The sequence below is a fragment of the Agelaius tricolor genome, unplaced genomic scaffold (genome assembly GCF_023055355.1).
Source record: "Agelaius tricolor isolate 1412-34295 unplaced genomic scaffold, bAgeTri1.0.p SCAF_29, whole genome shotgun sequence".
Lineage (NCBI taxonomy): Eukaryota > Metazoa > Chordata > Aves > Passeriformes > Icteridae > Agelaius > Agelaius tricolor.
Window position 1 is genome coordinate 4,450,161 of NW_027269289.1, and position 23,717 is coordinate 4,473,877.

The window sequence follows — 23,717 nt, forward strand, 5'->3', positions numbered from 1 at the left end:
CAAACACGGCCCATCACCTGCCTGCTCCCTCCTATCAGCCCCCAGGGGCTTTAGCCTGACACTGAGGGGCCAGAGCAAACACAGCACCAGCTCCTTGGGATGAAGGAAAGGAGTGGAAGTTAAGACTGAGTGCTGCAAAACATTTATTCACCCTTTACAAATCCAGTCTTTATCTGTCACAAGTACATTTGCTGTTCCTGAAGTTCCACACAAAGAAATTTGGACAAAGAAAGCTCAAAAAACTTCACCAAACAGTGCCTAAGGCACTGTGGTGTCTCACTGATGTGCCACGCTGCGTTGTCTGTCCTGCACCACCTGGCACAAGTCTGCTTGTGGAATTGCAAGGAGACGCTCTGGGAATAGAGAAGAGGGGGGATAAAGAGCCTGCAGCACTGGGAGACAAAAGGATGGATATTTCCAGGCAGATGGTCAGAGGCTCCTGAAAGGGCTTATGGTGATTTCCTCAAAATAAGCTGAGGGCAGGAATGCAGCCTCCCCTCTCCTTGTTTTACCCAGTCCAGCTCTGCATGGCTCCCTCTGCTCTTCTTCCTCTGGAGGTTTCCCACCCATTTCCCAGGCAGCTTCCTCCCTGCTGCACACCCCCCTTGAGAGGCAGGGCCAGCCCTGGGTCAGCCCTGGGTCAGCCTGGCTGCCCTGCCCAGCTCCCCTGGGCTGCTCTGTGCCCAGGCTGTGCTGTCCTTGTCACCACTGAGGATGGATGGATGGGTGGATGGATGGGTGGATGGATGGATGGATGGATGGGTGGATGGATGGATGGATGGATGGATGGATGGATGGATGGATGGATGATGGATGGATGGATGAGGGATGGATGGATGAGGGATGGATGGATGGATGGATGGATGGATGGATGGATGGATGATGGATGGATGGATGAGGGATGGATGGATGAGGGATGGATGGATGGATGGATGGATGGATGGATGGATGGATGATGGATGGATGGATGGATGGACACAGGGATGGATGGATGGATGGATGGATGGATGGATGGATGGATGGACACAGGGATGGATGGATGGATGGATGGATGGACACAGGGATGGATGGATGGATGGATGGATGGATGGATGGATGGATGGATGGACACAGGGATGGATGGATGGATGGATGGATGGATGGATGGATGGATGGATGGATGGATGGATGGATGCTCCAGGGGCACCTCCAGACGAGCAGCCCTGAGGCTGCTGACATGCAGAGGGTTCAGCAAACGTGTTTTAACACCCCCCAATGTATCCCTCACCCCTGCTGCACCAAGTTCCCACCCAGAAGGCAGAGGTGCCTAACAAGGCCTGTGGTTTATTGCAGCGTTCCCACATGGCTTAGGCACACTTTGAATTGCAAATCCAGCAAGGGCTTGGTGTTGATGGACACCTCGAGCAAGGAATATTTCTGTTGCTTTGGTGGGCAGGTGTTTAAATGCAGCTGCGTGGTTTTGTACTGCCTGTGCCTGACAGTGCATTCACTAAAATTACTGTATCAGATAACATCGAGCGGGGCTGCAGCTCAGGATGCTGCCAGCAACTTCTCCCAAACTGTCTCCTGGTCATCCTCTCACTTTCCCAATAACACAATACCTCACCTCCTCTTCAAATTTCTGCCTAGACCTTTCAAACAGACATCAGGATGGAAGGAGATGGAAGGTCAGGCTTGGCTTTGAAAAGTAGAAAGGAGATTTAACACACAGAGTCGCCTATAAAGCTGCTTTTTTTTCTTCAGTATAGCGTTTTAAAATGATTCAGATACCATGAGTCACAGTAACAAGCATGGGCTGGATCTCTTTAGCTGAAAAAAAAAAAAAAGAAGTGCCATAAGAATATGCTATAGACTTCAGTGGCTTGTCCTGGATTCTATTTTGGAGAACTGATGACATTTGGGATTCAGCCGTATGTCTGGCTGAGTCTGCAGCACACAGAGAGCTGGTAGGTACTCAGAGGGGTAGAACATACAGATCTGGTAGGATTGGGGATTTTGCAGCCTATGGAGACCTGGTAGGAGCTGGGAGGTGCAGCACATATGGACCTGGTGGGATCCAGGGATGTGGCACATACGGCTGTGCTGGGAGCCTGTGCTGTGGCACACATGGACAGGGAATGCAATTCCAGCTGTTCTCCAAACCCCGGCTGCTGCGGCCTTTGAAGTGAGATTTACATAACACAAACCCTTTGCTGCTTGTTTGTGCTGGGCTGGAAGGAGCCTAAAGCAACACCTTTTAGAAGATTATTAAGCACTAATGATGATTTAACACAAAACAAAACAAACAAACAACTCTTGCCAGCAGAGCGAGGTTCCAGAAGGGCATTCCTCTCTTTCTGTACAGTCTGTGTGGTCAGCTCAGGTTTTTGTTTTGCTTTGCTGTCACCTTCTTTTAATTTAGAACATGCTACTTGCAGTATTCTGCCACACAGAAGGGAATAAATCTGCCTTAGCAGTGATTTAAGCAGCCACATTGATCTCTGCCCACGGTCAATACATGTAATAATGTCAGAACCTCTCACACAGTCTCCAAGGACTCAGCTTCTGTCTAAAATTTGTTGTCATCCTGCTTTGTGCCTGAGGGATAGACCTGAATCTCTTGTGCTTAGTGGGTGAGAAAAAGCCTGCTGTGAGCAGTTTCTGAGAAATGAGATGGGGCTGGAATCTGATGGAGTCCCACTGGCCTGGAGTGAATATTTCCAGAGCCATAACTCCCTCAGAGCTGCACAGCTCCGTGGTTTTGTTGTCCCCACCTTCAGCTGAACAGATTTTCTAACTACAGCAGATGTAGGATTGTTGCCATGTCTATTTGATGGGACAGCATTTTCCCAGAAAAAGATATTGTGCAAGCAAGAATCTGAAACAAAACTAAAACTGGTCCAGAGCAGGAGGCCAGCCAGCATCCCCTCAGATCAGCTGAGTGCTCAGGCCTGGGCTCTCAATTCAGTTCTTGGTTCCAGAAGCAGCAGTCTCACAGCAGAGGCACCCAAATGCTGTGTTTCACTGTTAGAAACGTTTCCAAAGATTCCAAAAGGATTTTCCCAAAATTGTGCCTTGTCTTTGGGGGATCAGCAGCTTCCCATGCTCTGGGGTTTGCCGGGGTTGGTGGAATCTGTTCATGCTCCCGAGGATGGGAGCCCCACACAGAACACCTGGAGGATCAGAGAACTTTAAAAAATCCCCTTTTACAAGAGCACATCGTGTCAGGACAAGGGGGAATGGATTCAGCTGACAGAACAGACTGGATATTGGGATAAATTCCTGCCTGGGAGGGTGGTGAGGCTCTGGCACAGGGTGCCCAGAGCAGCTGTGGCTGCCCCTGGATCCCTGGCAATGTCCAAAGCCAGGCTGGAGCACCCTGGCACGGTGGAAGGTGTCCCTGGCCATGGCAGGGGTGGGACTGGAGGGTCTTTAAGGTCCCCTCCAACCCAGATCAATCCACAGTTCCCTGATGCACAGAGGGCAGGGAATGCTTTGGCATTGCCTGGCACCATTCCCTGCTTTCAGGGGGCAGGTCTGGAAGCAGCAACTCTTATGAAAATGGACTCTGCTTCAAAACAGACTTGCAAAAATTACTGCTTAGACCAGCTGCTGCCTGGAGAGAACCAAAGTGCAGAGCTCTGTCAGCTCAGTTCAGTATTGGATTTCTCCCAAAGGCTGCATGACTGTCTCCAGTGCTGAAGGGGGAAGGGTGGAAAAGTCCTGCTAGGAGCAGTTCTGGCTGGGCCAGCTATTAGTTCGCATCAGCTGGTGGCTTTTGTGGGAGAAACAATGATTTTGGACACAAAGGCAGCTTTCTAAACCCTGCCAAACTCCCTGGTGGTCTTTGGGGTACCAGGAAAGTGTCAGCATTAACAAATGAGGGGCAGGAACCAGCAGGGAACATTTCAGCATTGCTGGAAGGGTTTTGGGTGTTGAAGGCCCTCAGGCTTTGAGTGGGAGTGACTTTGCAGCTCTTGGGTGCTTCTCAGGCTGCTGCCTTGCCACTCCACAGGGGGATGTTGTCCCTGCCCAAAAGCTTTCCCCCCTGAAAGCCAGCACAGGAATTTCCAGCTGGGTCATGATGCTGGAGAGCATTCCTTTCTCCACATCTCCCTTTTCTGCTTTCTATCCATGCTTGTTATGGCTTTTTACTCTTAACCTTCAGCTGCATCCCATGTCCCTGAGGCTGGGTTTTCCATCATTTTTAAGCTGCTGTTTGATCAATGGCCAGCGAGCTCAGTGGGCATCTCCCTTAGATTTCCACCAACCTGTGATGGGATTTGTCACAGCAGAGCTGCCCATGTGACCCCAGCAGGCCCCTGCAGCTGATTATCAGTGCCAGCAGGCACTGATTGTAGCATGGGGCCTCCTCCTGGAGGGGCTTTGGAGCCTGGTTTGGTGACACCATGGTGTGCATGGGAGAAGGAGAACCAGAACACCCAGCTCCAGAATATCCTGCCTGCTTCACTCTCCTCTTCCAGGGAAATCCCTGCTTGTTTCCCTCTCCCTCTGGAGAGTTGTTGGTGAATTTGGTATCCAGCAGAGCGAGACTGCTGTTGATGCCTGCTCTGGTGGGGTGCACAGCAGAAGGGACACAGAAGGCAGATTTTTCAAACTAAAGGAACATGCAAAATAGGGAAGATGACTGGATTAATTGGGAATTAGTGCTCAGAGCAGGAAGGGAACAAGCAGGTTTGTGTTGTAAGGAGTCTCACAGCATTGCATGGCTGAGCTTCCTGCCCAGTGTGGGTCTGGCTGGGGCTCTACCCAAAGAGCTGAGCTGTTTTCTCTTGATTCACAGTCCTCTTGTGATTTACTGCCTCACATTTTACATTACCACACTTGCAGTATTTGCCAATGTAATCAGCATTTGTTAGAGGCCAGGCCTGGCCCATTCCATCTCCCAGGAACTGACCAGATCTCTGGAGACTGGTCTGCTTCCTGTCTTCTGACCATCAAGTTAATTTTCAAAATAAAACTTTCACTCCTGCATTTGCACAGTTCCTTTCCCATCTACATAAGCACAAGGAAATGGCTCGTGCTGGCACTGCCTTTGTGCCATTATGCTTATCCTCCTCTTTAATTGCTACTTCTAACAATTATATTTTCCTGTATTTACACCACAACTCCTAAATAAACCCAGTCCTGCTGGAGCTGTGCTGGTAGGCAGGAAGAGGTTTTGTCAGGGGAAGTCACTCCTCAGAGCTGGCCAGGATGATTTCTCAGCAGGCAGCCTGCTCCTAGCTGGGTGACTTATGAGCTGTGCTATTTCTTATTACCTTCTGTTTGTTTTTCCAGGCTGCAGACTCTTGGCTGTGGAGCTGACATCCAGCAACACCAAGCCCGTGGTGCAGGAATTCCAAAGTGAGTGCTGCCTGTGCTGCATCAGGCCAAACAATGCAGGAGAATTTGGCTTATTGCTCACTGGTTCCTTAGGACTATGAGATCCAGGGATTCAGAGGAGTGCCTGAGAATGTGTTTGTATCTCCCTGTTTTAAATGGTTTATTGAGGTCCTCTGCAAGCCACTGGCATTGCAAAGTCTCTGCCTAAGTGCTTTTTTGAACTGGGTCCCAAGAAAAGGAAAACAATGCAATTAATACACAGAGAGAGAAATTTATATTTTCTTGTGATGGTGTTCACAGGAGTTCTTGGATGAGGGAAGAGACGAGGATCTGACTCCATGTTTCAGAAGGCTGATTTATTATTTTATGATATATATTATATTAAAACTATACTAAAAGAAGACAAGGTTTCATCAGAAGGCTGGCTAAGAATAGAATAGAAAGGAATGAATAACAAAGGTTTGTGGCTCGGCTATCTGTCCGAGCCAGCTGGGCTGTGATTGGCCATTAATTAGAAACAACCACATGAGCCCAATCCCAGATGCACCTGTTGCATTCCACAGCAGCAGATAACCATTGTTTGCATTTTGTTCCTGAGGTCTCTCAGCTTCTCAGGAGGAAAAATCCTAAGGAAAGGATTTTTCATAAAAGATGTCTGTGACACTGGGAAAGCTCCTCTCACCCTGCTGGGGAGCTGGGGTGCCAGGGCCAGCTGCAGAGGGGACAGGGTTGGCTGGGTTTATGCCTTGCTCTCCCAGCCCATCCCCAGGCACTGCCCAGGGAGATGCTGCACCCCTGGCTCACAGGGTGGCTCTGCTCAGCAGCAGGACAGGGCTGAGGGCTCACTCTGACTAAAGGTTTTGTTTGCCATGAGCCCCAGTCTGCAGAGAACAGGGTGTTCATTTCTCTCCATAGCTGATATCTGCTGGACTATTATTTTTGCTGGCCAAAATCCATCTTCCAATAGCTCCTGGAACCCAGCAATGTTTCTGTTTGTGAAGCAGATGAAAGAGAAGGCTCTGCTTTGTGGGCAGCATCTCCTAATAAAACACTGAGCGAGAGTGTTCAGAGCAGAGCAAAAACACAGCTGCTTCCTATTAATCTGGATTGCCTCCATTTCTCCTGCTAGGTGTGGAGCTGTCCTGCATCATTAAATCCACGGTGACGCCAGATCCCAGAATCGAGTGGAAGAAAATCCGAGATGGAGAAACCTCTTACGTGTTTTTTGGCAACAAAATGCAGGGTATGAAGATTCCTTGTTCTCAGATGTCCAAAACAGCTTTCAGAAACAGCACAATGGGGAACAAACAAGCCTGTGAAAGGCAGGAGCTCTAGCTGGCTGGTTGCTTTCTTCTGGAACAGTTGAAGTGCGGGATGGAGAGGGAGCAGGATGTTTTTTTCCTCCCTGCCTCATTACTGACAAGTCACAGTAGGGAGCCACAGGGAGCTGGAGTGAGATCCTCCTTAGGAGGCATTTTCTGGGGAAGAAAGGAATGATACAGCTTCCCTTCTGTGGGTCCCATGGTCACTGGGTGTCTGAGATCTCAGCACCAGGCACTGACCCCTCCAGGCTTTCCACAGAACATCTGAGAGCTCCCCCTGCAACCCAGCAGGGACCTGTGTGTCCAGCTGCCAGTGCTCTCTGCTGAGGCTGCTCAGGGATTTGCAGCATCCTGGGAGCATTAGAAGCAGCCTCACTGGCTTGACAGGAGAACTCCAGTGCCAGGAGGGCTTGACTCCATCTGGAATTACTCCAGCACTTCACATGGGACCAAGAGCCACATCCAAACGAATCTGCCAAAGGAGGCAAGGCCTGAGGTTGTCTTGGAAGTTCGATTTTGCCACAGTTTTTGACGTTTAGAGTGATGCTTTCCAGTTCATCCTCTTACATGGCTGGAAGCTTTGGTTTCCTTTGGGGTTTTCAAGCATCGAGTTCCTTTGACTCTGGAAGAGAGTCTGAGAACAACCACTTAATTTATACACCCAAAACGAGTCTGGTTTTCAGTCTTGAGTCATTAATCTTGATTCCCCTGCTGTTTTCCCTCTTTTTTCTGTGCGTCAGGAGACTTTGCGACTCGGGCAGAGATCCTGAGCAGGACGTCCCTGGTGATTAAGAACACCACAAGGATGGACACGGCCACGTACCGCTGCGAGGTGGCCGCGCCCTCCGACACCAAAACCATCGACGAGATCAACATCCAGCTCACAGTCCAAGGTACCAAACTGTGTCTGCTAAGGAAGGCAGGAGCTTCCCCTGAAATGGAAAACGTAAATCCCCTCCCTCTGAATTGCTATAAATTTTAAATGAAGGGGCTCTAAGGCAAAAATGTGGGAGTAGGAATAACAGTTCTGTATTAGGGAAGAAATTAAAAGGATAAAATAAACAATGTAGTAAACTAAAACAGCACTGACAGAGTTAGAACCCAGCCTGACACGCTGTGGGTCAGGGTGTTGGCACAGCCCCATTGGAATTGTGGCTCAGCCCTCCTGCAGTGTCAGGGCTGGTTCTGCTGGAGCGGGGATCCTGGAGAAAGGTGCAGTCTCTGCCTCTGAAGATCCAGGGCAAGAGGCAGCTGCTGTTCCTCTGGGGAATCCAGTGCAGAAGCCGTGCTGGTGTTCCAGAATCTCCAGATTATATCCAGGTAGGAATGCTTGGCTGGTGTTCCAGAATCTCCAGATTATATCCAGGCAGGAATGCTTGGCTGGTGTTCCAGAATCTCCAGATTATATCCAGGCAGGAATGCTTGGCTGGTGTTCCAGAATCTCCAGATTATATCCAGGCAGGAATGCTTGGCTGGTGTTCCAGAATCTCCAGATTATATCCAGGTAGGAATGCTTGGCTGGTGTTCCAGAATCTCCAGATTATATCCAGGCAGGAATGCTTGGCTCCTCCCTCTGGGCTCACATCTCCCAATGGGATGCTGTAGTTCTTATCAGCCATGCAGTGACATTCCATAGCTGTTATCAGCAGGTGTCTGCCCAGAGGGAGGAATGGTTGTGGAAGAGATAAGGAAAACTGCCCACTGAACAGAAGACAACTTTCATACAGATGGCAAATAGAATATAATTCTATTTAGAATACAATAGAGTAACAGAATAGAATAAAGTAGAATAAATAAATAAAATAGAATAAATAGATAAAATAGAATACAATTTGCTTGGCACAAACACAAATGAACACAAACCCACAGCCTCTGCAAGGGGAACACAAAGGGCTGTGGGCATCTCCAAATAGTGCCACTCTGGGAGGTTTAAAACCAGCTGGAAATAATGGGAAGTTTGGATGGTTTTGCCTAAGAAAGCAGAGAATTTTAGTGCCACTCACCTGGTTTTTGTCTCCCCACAGTGAAACCCATGACTCCCAGATGCTCTGTGCCTAAAGCTGTCCCTGTTGGCAAGTCAGCCTCTCTTCACTGCCATGAGAATGAAGGTTTCCCCAAGTCCACCTACAGCTGGTACCGCAACAGCGAACCTCTGTCAGCCGACAGCAAATCCAAACCCCACAACTCCTCCTACAGCCTGAACCCTGCCACAGGCACTCTGGTAATGCCCTGACACACCTGATCAACACTTGTTTGGCTGGACAGGTTATCTTTAGGGCTGCTTGTAAATTCACAAAAACATTGCCTGGCTTTCAAGGAATGAATAATTTGAAGAGGGTGAGGTGTGCCAGGGTCTGGGTTAGTTGGGAGGGGGAAGATTGATGGAAGAAGATCTTAGCAGAGATACATTTTTATACACGCTTTTATACCCTCACAGTGCTTTGTTTCTCATGTCACATCCCTTCCCTTTGTCCCTTTTCCCTCCCCAGGTTTTCCATGCAGTGCACAAAGGTGACACGGGTCGTTACTCCTGCATAGCAACAAACGAGGCTGGCTTTGCCAAGTGTGAGGAGCAGGAGATGGAAGTCTGTGAGTGGCTCTCTGAACACTTTTCATCAATGCTGCCTGATTTATCACCATAAATAAATTGCCATCACCATCAGGATTGGGGAGGGACATCCTACAGCATTAAGTCTTCCCTGCTTTCTCATAGCCCCAAACATAAGGAGATAAAAATAATCTGAAAATGCAGGGAAACGTCAGATTGTGAACAGATTTAATCTTGAAGTCAGGGACTCACTCGTTCCCTGTGAACTATTGCTTAAAAGACTTGAGAGATGGCATTTTAGTGTGTGTGAAGCTGGCATGTGGCTGCTGCCCTGAAGAAACACTGAGCTGGTGTCTCTCTTTGGCAGATGACCTCAATATTGGTGGGATAATCGGGGGAGTCCTGGTGGTCCTTGCAGTCCTGGTGCTCATCACTTTTGGGATCTGCTGTGCCTACAGAAGGGGATACTTTGCAAATGGCAAAGAGAGTGGGGAAAGGTAAGCTGGGCTTCTTGGACAACTCCCTGCACCCTCAGGTAGCATGGAGGAGTCTGAAGGGTGCCAAAAATTAGTGGCTAAAAGGAATTTCAGTGCCTAATTCCCCACCAAAGTCCTCAGGCCAAGCCAGTCCCTGAGGCATCCAATGCCCTGCTATAAAACCCTGCAGCGTCCAGGTTTATTTCATGGAATCATCACAGAATCCCAGAGTTCAATTGGGACCTTAAAGACCACCCAGCCATGGACAGGGACATTTTTCACTGGACCAGGCTGCTCAGAGCTCCATCCAGCCTGGCCTTGGACACTTGCAGGAATGGATGGCATTTTCCTAGGGGAGAATTGTGGTGTGGATGAGAGCTGTGCTCTGATATCCACCCTCATCCTCTGCATGGAAAGGAGGCCCAGCACAATTAAATGCCTGCAGGTGTTTGTCCAGCAGCTCCTGTGCTGTTGGCATAACGAGGGCCATGGTTTAATGATCTCAGCTCGCTGCCTAATTAGTCTGAAGCATCAGGACATGCATAGGGAATGGATGCAGCAGAGCAGGCTCTCCACAGAAAGTCTCACTAGTTGTGAGGACCTAAATTTGGGATGAAAAACAGCCGTTCTGGAGCGCAGATGAAAATGTTAAAAACAACAGCATTAGCATCAGAGACAAGCCTCGATGTCCTTACAGAGTCTGGAGAGGAGATAATATATGCAAAGCCAAGATTCTCACCAGATAGATTTGTTCTGTGCTAAATGTTGCTTTTCAGCACAAGTCCTGTCTTGTTTTTCTCGTTGGTTTCGTTTGTTTTTCAGAAAAAAGCTCTAAATATGCCATTTAAATGCAGCTGAGGGTTGGCATACACTGGACTTGACAGTCTTGTATAAATCCCGAGTTCCTGTGGGATTGCAAACAAGTGGTGCTTCCTTGTAACTAAGAAAAATGCTGAAGGCTTCTGGCAGTGAAGGATTAAAATGAACTTTATAATTGCCACAGGAAACAGAGCAGGAGGCCCAGAAAGGCAGTGACAGACACCAAAGCAGCAAAGCCCAGGAAGGAATCAGTTTATCTCTTTGCAGAGTTCTAGGGAAACACACAGCAATCTTCTCGCCCTGTGCTGAAGGGGAATTTAGACAAAATCCCAGTCATGGTAAATGATGGAATAAACACAGACCTCTCATTTGAGAAACAAACTGGGTTTCTCTCTGCTTGCTTCTCACTCAGCTCCTCCTCCTCATTTCCATCTTCCCCAGCACCTCCCCTCCAAAACCCTGCAGTCTTCCTGTCCCAGAAATGAGATTTTTTTTCCCCTTTCTTTCAGCTACAAGACTCCAGCAAAGCCTGATGGCGTTAACTATATCCGGACAGATGATGAGGTAACAACAAATGCTTTGCATTTCCATCTCTGGCAGGAGAGGAGGAGGGTGGGCAGAGGACGAGGCGCTGGGAGGGCCCACAGACTCTGTGAGAGTGGGCTCCCCTCCTCAGCAGGGCTGGGGAACAGAGGGAAAACAGAAGGGTGAGGGCTGAGTCATTTCCTTAGAAATGATGAACAGTTGAAGCTGCCTGAAGTGACTGATGCCAGGAGCTATCAGAGGCAGCTCTGCTCTGAGTTATCTCGTGGCCTGACCCCCTTAGGATGAGTTTCATTGGATTAAGTGGGCAGGACGTGATGCTTTTACGAGAGAATTTGTATTTTGGGATTTGAGTAGATCACTGAGCTTAAGAGCAGAAAAAGCCTCTCCCATTAGCAGAGATAGCAGTGAGGGAATGAGAAAGTCCCTGCCACGCCTTGGTGTGAGAGGAGGATGAGGGGAGGAGCACCTGGCCGGGGGAACTGGTGCCTCCCTCTCCTTCCCAGTGGGAAATGGGAGCTGCCTGGGCATTGTCACACAGCTTGGATCCACCTTTTGGGGGCAGCAGGAACAGAGAGCTGCCTGGAAAGCTGCTGCATCCTTCCTACATCCCAAACTGTTTCGTTGCAGGGCGACTTCAGACACAAGTCTTCATTTGTCATCTAAGACGCCAAAAGGAGATTGCAAACCAGCAAAAGCAAGTGTGAAAATACCTCCTCCAGGAACTCAAAGCAAGAGCAAAAGATTAATTAAGTGCGCTTGGAAGAGTTTGGAACACACAAGAACTCGATAGCTAGCTATCTGTATATCTTTTTTTTCTTTGCCAAAGTTTAAAGTAACTCCTCACTGCCCAACTCGCGTCTCCCCTGCCTCTGGAGATACCAACAGGATCACCCAAACCTGTCCTTGGACTGAGGAAAGGTTTCCATCCTTCCCAAGAGACTGGGCTGTGTGAAGTTTGTGGAATTGCCTTCTCTTTGTGCTGCAGGGACACGGCCACAATGTGCAAATCCAGCAGGGGCACAGCATTAGGTAAACCTGTAGTAGACATGAGCAGCAATGTGTCACCAGTAGACAAAAAAAAGGTGCTGATACAGCAGTAGATGGACTTCAGAGAGTGAGATTTGGGGGATTTCCTCCCAGCAGCTGATTGCCCAGGCCTGGCTGGTGACTTTTCCACATCTGTGATTGTCCTGTGCTTGGCTCTGCTCAGGTGCCCGGCCACCAGTGACAGTGAAACCACCACTAATGCCCTCAGCCCTTGTGTAAATCCCCAAATGCTTGGTTTAACAGGAGCCCCAGGGCAGGGCAGTGCCTGGCAGGGCTCCTGCACCCAGGTAACCCCTGGTTCTAATCTGCACAAAGCAGGCTTGGCTCCTGCGTCCTTCCGTGGGCAAAGAGGCTTACAGGGGAGGCACAGAACCACTGCTAAGACATCCCTTTCAGGAAAATTAAAGCCAAATAATTTCCTGGGCTAAGATTGCCATAAAAGGTACTGAGAGATCCTCCAGCTTTTTTTACCTTCTCCGTTTATTTTGTAAAACCCCACAACCTTCTAAATTTTTTGCAAAGATCTATTTTGATTACTTCAGAAAAGGTAACATTTCTATTTAAAAGTGTAAATATGCGATGCCAGCAGTGTTTGAGTAACGGAGCTATTTTTTTACTGTTGAAGCTACAGGAGAGGAGCTCACACGTTGCTATAGTGTGGCACTGTCAGAGCATATCAGTATTAGTGCAAAGTGTAACAAAAAGCTGCAGGTGGAACAGCATCTCTTTCCTCTTCAGCCAGCTTCAGCCATTTCCTTGTCACAAGAGGTCTTACCAGACACAGAACAGAGTCACTCAGGGATAGTTTTTGTAAATTTATGGCAGGAGCTATCAACTTTTTTATATGAAAAAAAAAAAAAAAATTTCTTGCCAGTGACCAACACTTTGTTTTTGTCGTTGCAAGAAATAGCCAGGATGGTTTTTGGATTCAGTTCCAAAGAGGTGACAGAGTGACTTCAGTGTTTGCTGCCCCTCTGCAAGTTCCCTAAAGCACTAACACAGTGTGACAGCTGCAGCAGCTTGGCAGGTTTAAACCACATGGCCAAGGCCACTGTTTCTGGGCTTGGGAAAGCAAAAGCTCAACACAAAAGCACTTTTACAGTGTCAGATGAAATTCTTCTCTAGATGGTAAAGAAAAAAAAAAAAAAAAAAAAGAAGAAAAAGCAAAACCAACCAAATTTGGTTCTCTTGGCTTTAGAGAGAATGATGGGGAATATTTTGTTTCCCAAAATATCCATGTTGATAGTGTTGAACAGCATTGGGTGAGACCAGGCTGCAAGATGTGGATGCAACACTAGGACTGTGCTGTGGTTTAGGAAGTTTTTTAATGTAGCAGAATTTAGTGTTCTTGTATTTCCAATATGAATTGAGTTGTCTTAACTTTTCCTGTATACAGTATTTTGGATACTTGACAATTTGGACTGTCAGTGTTATTTTTTCGTGTTCTGCTTTACTCTGCTGTGTCTCCTAGAGCCCTTGCTGGACATGCCATTGCTGCATTTGTTCCACCCCAACAAAGCATTGCCACTTGTCCCTTTGCCAGGGGAAGCAAAGACAAGGATGGGGCAGCCCCAGCCAGGCGTTCTCTCTGTAACTCACCCATCACCACTATCCTGCAGCTTTTCCCTGGTGTTACCTTCTTAATGCCAGCTCTTCATCCCACCACCCAGTGCTGATTGCTGCCTCTGATTGTTCTGACATTCCTCTGCGCCCTCTGGGCATCCACTGCTCCTCTGTGCTGCTTTCAGGGTACCTCAATAAAGGAGAGAGAGGAAAGGGTTGGACCAGGGTAGCTCTGGGAGCACAATCTGCAGCCCCACCAAAGGCAGCCTTCGTGTGACAAACCAGCAGAGCTAGGAATCCAAACTTCATTTTATTTTTTTTTCCCAGTTCCAAAATGCACAGTGGCATCTCTAACTGAGAGAAAGGGGAGAGGATCTCCCCCCACCCAGCTCCTGAGAGCTGATGGATGAATTCATTGTATCATTGTGAATAATATTCAGGTTTGTACTAATGTATTATCTTTTAACTTTGCCAAGAATGTTTTACATAAATATCAAGCTCTAAAGCATTCTTGTAGGGGTTTTTGTTGGGGCTTGGTGGTGGTTTTCAAACAGCCAAATTATGGGAAGCTCCTGTTTTCAACTCAGTGAAATAAGGGAAGGTCTCTCCTGTCAGAGCACTCACAGTGGATGGAGGTGACAAAGTCCAGGGCTGTTTATCAGTTTATTCTTGGACATTTGTTCCTGGTTCTTCTCTAGAGAGGACAGGTTAAAACTCACAGGGCCCATCTCAGATACTGCTCGAGGACAAAACTAAAAGTAGGAAATAAATGATCCCAGTTTACCTTCAGAGTGGTTAAATAATAGCTGAAGGCAGGAGAGAAGGTACAGCAATATATGGTTTGGCCATAGCTTCAGCCAAAGCCATTCCATACATCCTCTGTTCTCTGACTTTGATTTTGGGAATAAAGTTTAACCTCACTTGAAGGGTTCTCTGATCTTCAAAAGAGGGTAGGGAAAGTGGAGGCAAACATTGGGATTCCAGTGCAGGAGGAAAGTGCCTCTGTTTCCACTCCTGCAGCAAATCCTGTTCCATACCTGGGGCTGGTGTCTGACTTAGACAAACCAGCAGGAATAAAACAAAACCCAGCTCCAAGTTTCAATGAAATCTAGGCCATGAGCTCTGTGATAAAAGCTAAAAACAGAAAAACTTCAGTGATGTGCATGTGGCCATCAGGGAGACTCAGGAAGGGTCAGATGTACCCAGGATATTTGGGATAAACAAGGCACTTACCCACCTTGTCTGAGTCACTCATACCCTGCTTGCAGTCGAGTCAAAGTCTCTATTTAAAAGCTGCTGGCCCAACAATAATTGAACTGAGGGCCCAAGATACCAATGATGTGGTAGAAGAGACTGAGAAACTGTAGAAATCTACAGGGGAAAAAAAAATCATTTCTCTGTCAGCTGAAGAAAAGGGGAGACGCCGTGGGTGGAATTAATTCTGCAACCATTTATTTTCATCAAATGCTAATAGTTGGAAATAACACAGTTCAAGAATGGAAATATTCCATATAAAAAGAACATTAAGGCTGTTCATACACACAGGAGTTTGCACAACAAATAAGAGGTGATGTAGCGTGCAATTACCAGATTTAGGGGTGTGGCAGTGACAAGCTGATTCACCTTTTTTCAAATTAAAGCAACTCTATTATAAAACCAAGAGGGACAATGAGGGATTGGGTGAGCAAACCCAGCCACTCACTGCCCTGCAAGCTGTGATAAATGAATTTATTGCCAATTCATGGTGACATTATGCCCTTACTTTTCCAAATGGACAAATTACACATCCAGAGAGTGAAAAGCCACCCTCCTTTCACCCTGCAGCTCTGAGCCCTGCAGCGTGAACAGCAGCACTTACAACCCATCCCTGTGCTCTGCGGGCTTTGCCCATCTCCAGAGGAGCTCTGGGGAGAGCCAGCTCAGAGCAGGCAGGGCAGGGTGCGCATTCACAGCCGTTTGCAGTCCCGGGGGCAGTGCAGGAGCCCGGTGCCTCTCTGTGTGCGGCCCTCAGGTGTCCGCCCTCAGGGGGGCTCTGCGCTGTGAGCGCCGCAGCGGCCGCGCCTGGGCCTGGCCGCTCCTCCGGGCCGGGGACTCCACCTTCCACTCCCGGGGCCGGCACGGGCTGCAGGAAGGAAGGAGAACAGCCCTGCATTCCCAAACCCTTGGCCGTTCCCTCGGCCTGCAGTGCCTGCTCCAGCGTCTCCTTCTGCCTGCAGTGCCCGCTCCAGCGTCTCCTTCTCCCTGCAGTGCCCGCTCCAGCGTCTCCTTCTCCCTGCAGTGCCTGCTCCAGCCCCTCTGCCTGCAGTGCCTGCTTCAGCCCCTCTCTCTCTCCCTGGAGTGCCTGCTCCAGTGTCTCCTTCTCCCTGAAGTGGATCTTCCAGCCCCTCTCTCTGCCTGTTCCAGCCCCTCTTTCTCTCCCTGCAGTGCCTGCTCCAGCCCCTCTGCCTGCAGTGGATGCTCCAGCTTCTCTCTCTCTCTGCCTGCTCCAGGCCCCTCTCTCTCTGCCTGCAGTGCCTGTTCCAGCCCCTCTTTCTGCCTGCAGTGCCTGCCCCAGCTTCTCTCTCTCTTTGCCTGCAGTGCCTGCTCCAGCCCCCCTCTGCCAGCAGCGAGTACTCCAGCACCTCTCTCTGCCTGAAGTGGATGTTCCAGCCCCTCTCTGCCTGTTCCATCCTCTCTTTCTGCCTGCTCCAACCTCTCTCTCCCTGCAGTGGCTGTTCCAGTGTTTCTTTCTGCCTGCAATGGCTCTTCCAGCTCCTCTCTCTCTCTCCCAGCAGTGCCTGCTCCAGCCCCTCTGTTTCTCCCAGCAGTGCCTGTTCCAGCCCCTCTCTCCCTCCCAGCAGTGCCAGCTCCAGCCCCTCTCTCTCCCTGCAGTGCCAGCTCCAGCCCCTCTCTCTCACTGCAGTGCCAGCTCCAGCCCCTCTCTCCCTCCCAGCAGTGCCAGCTCCAGCCCCGTGCTGCACTCACGGTTTTTCTGGAGATGTCAAACAGATGATATCCCTTGGCTCGTCCTCAGGCTCTTTCTTCACTGCAAACAATACATATGTTTTCGTGTTTTACAAAATGCCACAGAGTTTGGTCATTTGGGGTTGGTTTCATTTCCCCCTCCCCTCAAATAAGAATGCCAGAGATGACTTGCCTGGAGCTGAATGGGGTGTATGCATCAGGCTGATGTAACTGACCCCAGCACCAAATGTCAACTCATTCATCGTCTCTGGAAATAAAAACAAATAAAAAATCACATATTAGCAGCCTGTGACACAGCCAGAGAACAAGGCAGGCTGCTGTGCCATACTCAAGTGTCAGAGAGTAAGTAAATCCAGTTAATTGCAAACACACATATCCAACTCTTCCTCCCAGACCTCAGGGCCTCCCATCCAGCCTCAAACCCCTGTGCTGAGTGTGATGGGCACATCACCCCCAAATCCCAGCCTCAAACCCCTGTGCTGAGTGTGATGGGCACAGCACCCCCAAATCCCAGCCTCACAGCCCCTGTGCTGAGTGTGATGAGCACAGCACCCCCAAATCCCAGCCTCAAACCCCTGTGCTGAGTGTGATGGGCACAGCACCCCCAAATCCCAGCCTCAAACCCCTGTGCTGAATGTGATGGGCACAGCACCCCCAAATCCCAGCCTCAAACCCCTGTGCTGAGTGTGATGGGCACACCACCCTCAAATCCCAGCCTCAAACCCCTGTGCTGAGTGTGATGGGCACATCACCCTCAAATCCCAGCCTCAAATCCCTGTGCTGAGTGTGATGGGCACAGCACCCCCAAATCCCAGCCTCACAGCCCCTGTGCTGAATGTGATGGGCACACCACCCCCAAATCCCAGCCTCAAACCCCTGTGCTGAGTGTGATGGGCACAGCACCCCCAAATCCCAGCCTCACAGCCCCTGTGCTGAGTGTGATGGGCACAGCACCCCCAAATCCCAGCCTCAAACCCCTGTGCTGAGTGTGATGGGCACAGCACCCCCAAATCCCAGCCTCCCTGGCTGGAGGCAATCAGGGTGGCCCCTTGGTCCTGTGCCCCTGCCCTGGCAGGCACTGAAGCTCTGCCATCCCTCCCAGCAGCACATCCCACCCAGAGCAGTTGCTCCTCTTACTCAAGGCAGAATCTGAAAACTGCCAAAGGCCCTGAAGAGCCACTCAGTGAGGAGCTGCCTGCAGTCAGACAAGAGGAATCACTTGACAAGGGAGCTAGGTGGAATTTAGCTTGCCTGAATAGGCCCTGGTTGTCAGCTGTCTCTTTCCTGTCATTTATCTCAGGAGAGATGTCACAATATTCAGATTTTACTTAACTCAACGCTCTGTTTTATGCTCGTGTTTCCCAGAACCTTTCACAAGGAATTAAGGTAGGAAGTGCTTTATAGGGCAGGAGTTGGAAACTCAGCTGAAAGGACTTTTCTTCACAGCTGAGCTGGGTTTGCTCTGTAACTCCTCCCCTGTCCTGGAAGGGAATCACTGAAGCTTAGAGCAGAAATCAAACTTGATCCATCTGCCTTAGCTCTGCCCTGCATCTCCCAGGACTGTGCCAGTGACTCTGTGCAGTGTGGGCCTGAAATAGTTACCTTGGTAGGGAGCCATTGATGGGGAAGGAAGGGAAATGAAGGGGAAAGAAATGGTAAAGATTAAACAGAAAAGAAGTGGGGGAAAAATGGGGGGAGTAGGGCTTCCTTGCAGTGTGGTTATCTCCACAATAATGTACAGTTTATGTACAATCCCCTGCACCCAGCTCACTGAAGCTGCTCCCAAAGCACCAAGCAGGAGCTGAGGAGCCCCAAAGGCAGAAGGGAAGAGAGAACACAGCCAGAACAGCTGAAGGAGGCAGCAAGAGGGGACAGCTGCTCCCAGCTTCTCAAGTACAAACCTGTTTACAAAGAACTGTGTCTCCAGTAGTCTCAGAATGATACAGCAGAGGAATAAAATGTTTTATTCTGGTTGTCTATCAGCCTGTGCCACCATACAGATGGCTCAACACACGCTGACTGAAGTGATGCTCCTGCTCTGTACAGTTTGTCTCCCTGCTGAAGGACACATGCTGCCTCCAAGCAAAGCAGGAATTCAGCTCTAGCACCACTGCAGATTAACATTTTCCCTCCTTTTTCACCATATGGTGCTTTAAGAGCAACAGCCGTGCAAGCTTCCAGGAGACCACAGCACTCAAAGAATCCTGCTCTCTAAAAACACTTCTTGCACCAAACCCCATTTCTTTTTTTTTTTGCTTGTTGCTCAGGAAAAGAGAAACATTGAGGCAACAAGTGCAGCCCAGCACACAGGGAAGGAAGGGCAGGATCAGATTTTCCAGTGGCTGCTCAGGGCTGTCAGGGGTTTGCAGTGTGGCTCTGCTGTGCGTGAGGGGCACTGCCACAGCTCCCTGGGGATTCCAGAACCTTCCCAAAGCAGGCCCCAAACCTAAGGGGAGCTGTCAGTCAGTCCCACAGCTCCCTGGGGATTCCAGAACCTTCCCAAAGCAGGCCCCAAACCTAAGGGGAGCTGTCAGTCAGTCCCACAGCTCCCTGGGGATTCCAGAACCTTCCCAAAGCAGGCCCCAAACCTAAGGGGAGCTGTCAGTCAGTCCCACAGCTCCCTGGGGATTCCAGAACCTTCCCAAAGCAGGCCCCAAACCTAAGGGGAGCTGTCAGTCAGCCCCACAGCTCCCTGGGGATTCCAGAACCTTCCCAAAGCAGGCCCCAAACCTAAGGGGAGCTGTCAGTCAGCCCCACAGCTCCCTGGGGATTCCAGAACCTTCCCAAAGCAGGCCCCAGACCCAAGGAGGGCTGAGCTGTCACACACGCACACCTGGAGCTCTCTCTCAATTCTCTGCACATCACAGCACAACAGAGATGATCTAAAGGAGTTCAGCAGCAAAGGGATGGAAAGGAAGGGGATTTCCTGCTGGAACTCAGCTCCATTTGGCTTTTGCTCTAAGTGCCACTCGTGCTTGCAGGACTGTCAGAACATTCCAGCAGAATCTGTCCCTGCAGGGCTCAGCTGCAGTGCACACAAGCAAAGACTCACAGTTTGTGCACTGGATGTTCCTCTCTGTGCAGTAACCACACCACATCATTCCTTGCCCAGTTCTGAGTGTGGAACACACCCCCTCAGTGTCTGTGCAGGCTGTTAATCCCTGTGAGCAGATCCTGTGCTGCTCTGGGAGCAGCCTGCAGCTCACCCCAGACCCTCTTTTTTGGACACCTCAGAGTAGGGAGAACCTGACCTTGAGGATTTCCCTGTGCAGCAGGGTTCTGCAGGGCACTGACGCTGCTCAGCTGAGCTTCCAGAGCCAAGGAAGTGCTCAGCCTTGCACCTGTGTCATAGCAGGGCCCCAGCTGGGTAATAATTAGTATGGATAATAATTGCTATAAATATTAGTTCTCCATGATTGCAGAAGGCTGATCAATCCCTTTATTCTACTATAATATATTATACCTATTAAGAAGCTTGTACTTAATAGGTATAATATTAAGTATTATACCTATATAATAGGTATAATACTTAATATTATACCTATTAGGTATAAGTATAATATTATATCTATTAAGAAGCTTGCAACCCTTACAGACAGTCTGATACAGCTCTGACTTAATTGGTCAATCTCTCCAAACACTATCCAGTGTCCAATTAAGAAATCACCCTTTGGTAACTAAATCCCCATAACACATTCCACATGTGCACAACACCAGGTGCAGCAGGAGGAGATAAGAATTGTTTCTCATTCTTTTCTCTGATCTTATCACAGCCTTCTCCAGGAAAATCCTGGGAAAGCTTGCCTCTCTATATATTATATTATTATATTATATACTATATAATATATATACACTATATTATTATATTAAATGCTATATATATATATAATTATACTCACTAAGAAGCTCATCACCCTTACAGACAGTCTGATCCAGATGGATCCAATTGGTCAATCCCAACACCATCACCAGTGCCCAATTAAGAAATCACCCTTAGGTAACCAAATCCCCATAACACATTCCCCATGTGCACAACACCAGGTGCAGCAAGTGGAGATAAGAATTGTTTCTCATTCTTTTCTCTGATCTTATCACAGCCTTCCCCAGGAAAATCCTGGGAAAATCTCTCTCTCTGTGGCCAGAGAGCTGCTGCCACACCTCTGGGCAGGGCTGGCTGCTGAGGAACCCCAGCCACCTTCCTCTTCAGCACCCCAGAGCCAAGGAAGGAAGAAAGGGCACTGTGTTATGTCAGCATCCCAAAATAAATTCCCTCCTGCACTGACCCTGTGAGATGCACATGGAGACACTGGGCTGTGCTTTCCCATGCACAGTTTCAGTTTTCTCATCCCTTGGTTTCAGGAGGGCTCTTCCTTCCTGCAAGCCCTTAGATAAATAAATAATCCACAGCCACCAGTTCCTACTCACCCTCTGGGGTGCTGATTGCTCTCCCCACCACAGCCATGGTTCCTCCACTGGACTGTTGGTTCAGGCTTTGGAAGGAGCCTGGGAACAAGAAGGCAAAAAGTGAGATCTGAAATGCAGGGCAGCTCTGCCTGTGCCTGTGCAGAGCAGAGCCAGGGCAGCTCCCACCTTGCTGGTGCCAGCTGTGCCCATGTAAAGCAGGGACAGGGCAGTGCCCACCTTGCTGGTGCCAGCTGTGCCCATGTAAAGCAGGGACAGGGCAGTGCCCACCTTGCTGGCTGTGCCCATACAAAGCAGGGACAGGGCAGTGCCCACCTTGCTGGTGCCAGCTGTGCCCATGTAAAGCAGGGACAGGGCAGCTCCCACCTTGCTGGCTGCCAGCTGTGCCCATGTAAAGCAGGGACAGGGCAGCTCCCACCTTGCTGGCTGCCAGCTGTGCCCATGTAAAGCAGGGACAGGGCAGTGCCCACCTTGCTGGCTGCCAGCTGTGCCCGCTGCCTCAGAGGACGCTGACAGGCTCCTGCCCACGCTCCTGCTGCGCTGCTGGCTCCTCTCCTGCAGAGCCTTCCTGGCCGAGGTGAGGATGGCCAGGGTGCTCAGGGATGCTGCCCTAGGGCACAAAGGGACACAGGTGAAGATGGCCAAGGTGCTCAGGGATGCTGCCCTAGGGCACAAAGGGACACAGGTGAGGATGGCCAGGGTGCTCAGGGATGCTGCCCTAGGGCACAAAGGGACAGAGGGACACAGGTGAGGATGGCCAGGGTGCCCAGAGATGCTGCCCTAGGGCACAAAGGGACACAGGTGAGGATGGCCAGGGTGCTCAGGGATGCTGCCCTAGGGCACAAAGGGACAGAGGGACACAGGTGAGGATGGCCAGGGTGCCCAGAGATGCTGCCCTAGGGCACAAAGGGACACAGGTGAGGATGGCCAGGGTGCTCAGGGATGCTGCCCTAGGGCACAAAGGGACAGAGGGACACAGGTGAGGATGGCCAGGGTGCTCAGGGATGCTGCCCTAGGGGACAAAGGGGCAGTGGCTGGGATGTCCCTCTGAAAGCCCCGATGAGACCCTGAGGGAAGGTCTGTCCCCTCCCTCAGCATCTTCAACACCTAACAATGAGATTATGCTGCAACACCCATGAGTGTCAGACCACTCTCTAAAGAAAGGATCAGCAAAGTGACATAAATAAGTGGAAATATACAAATAAATAAATATTATAAATAAATTAAAATATAAAATATAAGAAATATATGAACACTAATATAAAAATAATATTAAAATATGAATAATAAAATTAAAATAAACAATATAAATAAATTAAAAATATTAAATATATAAACTCGAATATAAAATAATATAAAAATATAATATAATAAATCTATATAATAAAATAAATCCATATAATATAATAATAAATACAAATAAAATATAAAATACATAATATATAAGCTCTAATGTAAAAATAATAAAAAATATAACACAAATAAAAATAAAATAAATAATATAAATAATATGAATAAATTAATATAAAATATATAAACTCTAATAAAATAATATAAAAATACACAATGTAAATAAATAAAAATAATATAAATAGTATAAATAAAAATATAAAATACATAATATATAAGCTCTAATATAAAAATAATAGAAAATATAAATACTTAATAAAAATAATATAATATAAATAAAAATGCAAAATATATAAACTAATATACAAACAATATTGAAATATACAATATCAATACATAATAATAAAAATAATATAAATAAATATAGAATGCAAAAGAATATATAATATTAAAATAATATAAAAATACAAATTATAAATAAATAAAAGAAATATAAATATATAATAAATGTAAAATACCAGGTAACAAAATGAGCCCATACCTGCGACCCACCAGTGGCTGCTTGAGAGCCTCAGCACGAGGAGTGGCAAACTCAGAGGGGCCAGGGGGAGGGATGGAGCCAGGTGTGGATGGCCTCCCACCCCCAGAGGACTGAGCACTGGTGTTATTCTGGCCACCAGGAGCTGCAGCTCTCTCCAGAGATGGAGTCTGCTGTGGAAAACAGGAGAACAGGTCATGTCTGAATGTCTGCCAGTGGAGACAAGAGCAGAAAACCCTGCAAGGTGCTTGGGCCTGAGTGTTTCAGAAGTGCCCTTTGTGGGATGGATGGATGGATGGAAAGGGTGCTGGGGAGGAACAATTTATTGGCCAAAATTTTACCAAGAAGTGAGCAGGGACACAAATGTCCCAGTTTAGAGGTCTATATATAAAAAGTGCTCTTCTAAGGTCTGCAGAGAAATGAACTTCCAGGCTAGAAGTCATCTCATCTTAAGGTAGGGATCTAAAATAGCTCAGGACAACTGACTCAGGCACATATTTATTTCTTTACACTGAATTTAAAAGAGTATCTCATGACTGGGACAGCTTTGAACTCTCACTTTGTAGACACCTGACATCAGGCAAAGTGAACTCTTTTCTTTGTTACCAGTTTATCATTCTGGGAACAGAGAGAATACAGCATTTAAACCCAGCCAGTGCCAAATTAGACTTGCTTTTTCCTTTAAATTTAATTCTCTCTCCATTAATCATTTGCTGCTCCCCTTAGCTTTGTTTGCTGATGTTCTAAGTCTATTAAATGACTCTGAAACCAAAACTTCTGTCAGGAAGTACAAAGAG

At 48.4% G+C, this 23,717-nt stretch overlaps 2 protein-coding genes across 7 annotated transcripts in view; one reads left to right on the forward strand and one right to left on the reverse strand.

Annotated features, from left to right (window-relative positions):
• The window catches only part of JAM3 (junctional adhesion molecule 3), a 35,441-nt gene extending 21,287 nt beyond the window's left edge, over positions 1 to 14,154 (forward strand). The window contains exons 2-9 of the mRNA XM_071449744.1: positions 5,281 to 5,346; positions 6,455 to 6,568; positions 7,388 to 7,540; positions 8,672 to 8,868; positions 9,137 to 9,236; positions 9,563 to 9,692; positions 11,000 to 11,054; positions 11,664 to 14,154. Coding sequence (XP_071305845.1) covers positions 5,281 to 5,346; positions 6,455 to 6,568; positions 7,388 to 7,540; positions 8,672 to 8,868; positions 9,137 to 9,236; positions 9,563 to 9,692; positions 11,000 to 11,054; positions 11,664 to 11,699 — 851 coding nt within the window. The 3' untranslated portion in view covers positions 11,700 to 14,154. The remainder of the gene's footprint in view (positions 1 to 5,280; positions 5,347 to 6,454; positions 6,569 to 7,387; positions 7,541 to 8,671; positions 8,869 to 9,136; positions 9,237 to 9,562; positions 9,693 to 10,999; positions 11,055 to 11,663) is intronic.
• A 924-nt stretch (positions 14,155 to 15,078) lies between these two features.
• NCAPD3 (non-SMC condensin II complex subunit D3) overlaps positions 15,079 to 23,717 on the reverse strand; it is a 40,725-nt gene continuing 32,086 nt past the window's right edge. For 4 of the 6 annotated variants that reach the window (XM_071449739.1, XM_071449737.1, XM_071449741.1 and 1 more), the window contains 6 exons: positions 22,924 to 23,093; positions 21,503 to 21,642; positions 21,036 to 21,113; positions 16,783 to 16,857; positions 16,611 to 16,671; positions 15,079 to 15,768 (listed from right to left, as the gene is read on the reverse strand). In XM_071449739.1, coding sequence (XP_071305840.1) covers positions 15,654 to 15,768; positions 16,611 to 16,671; positions 16,783 to 16,857; positions 21,036 to 21,113; positions 21,503 to 21,642; positions 22,924 to 23,093 — 639 coding nt within the window. In that variant the 3' untranslated portion in view covers positions 15,079 to 15,653. The other 2 variants (XM_071449738.1, XM_071449740.1) reach the window with 2 other exon arrangements.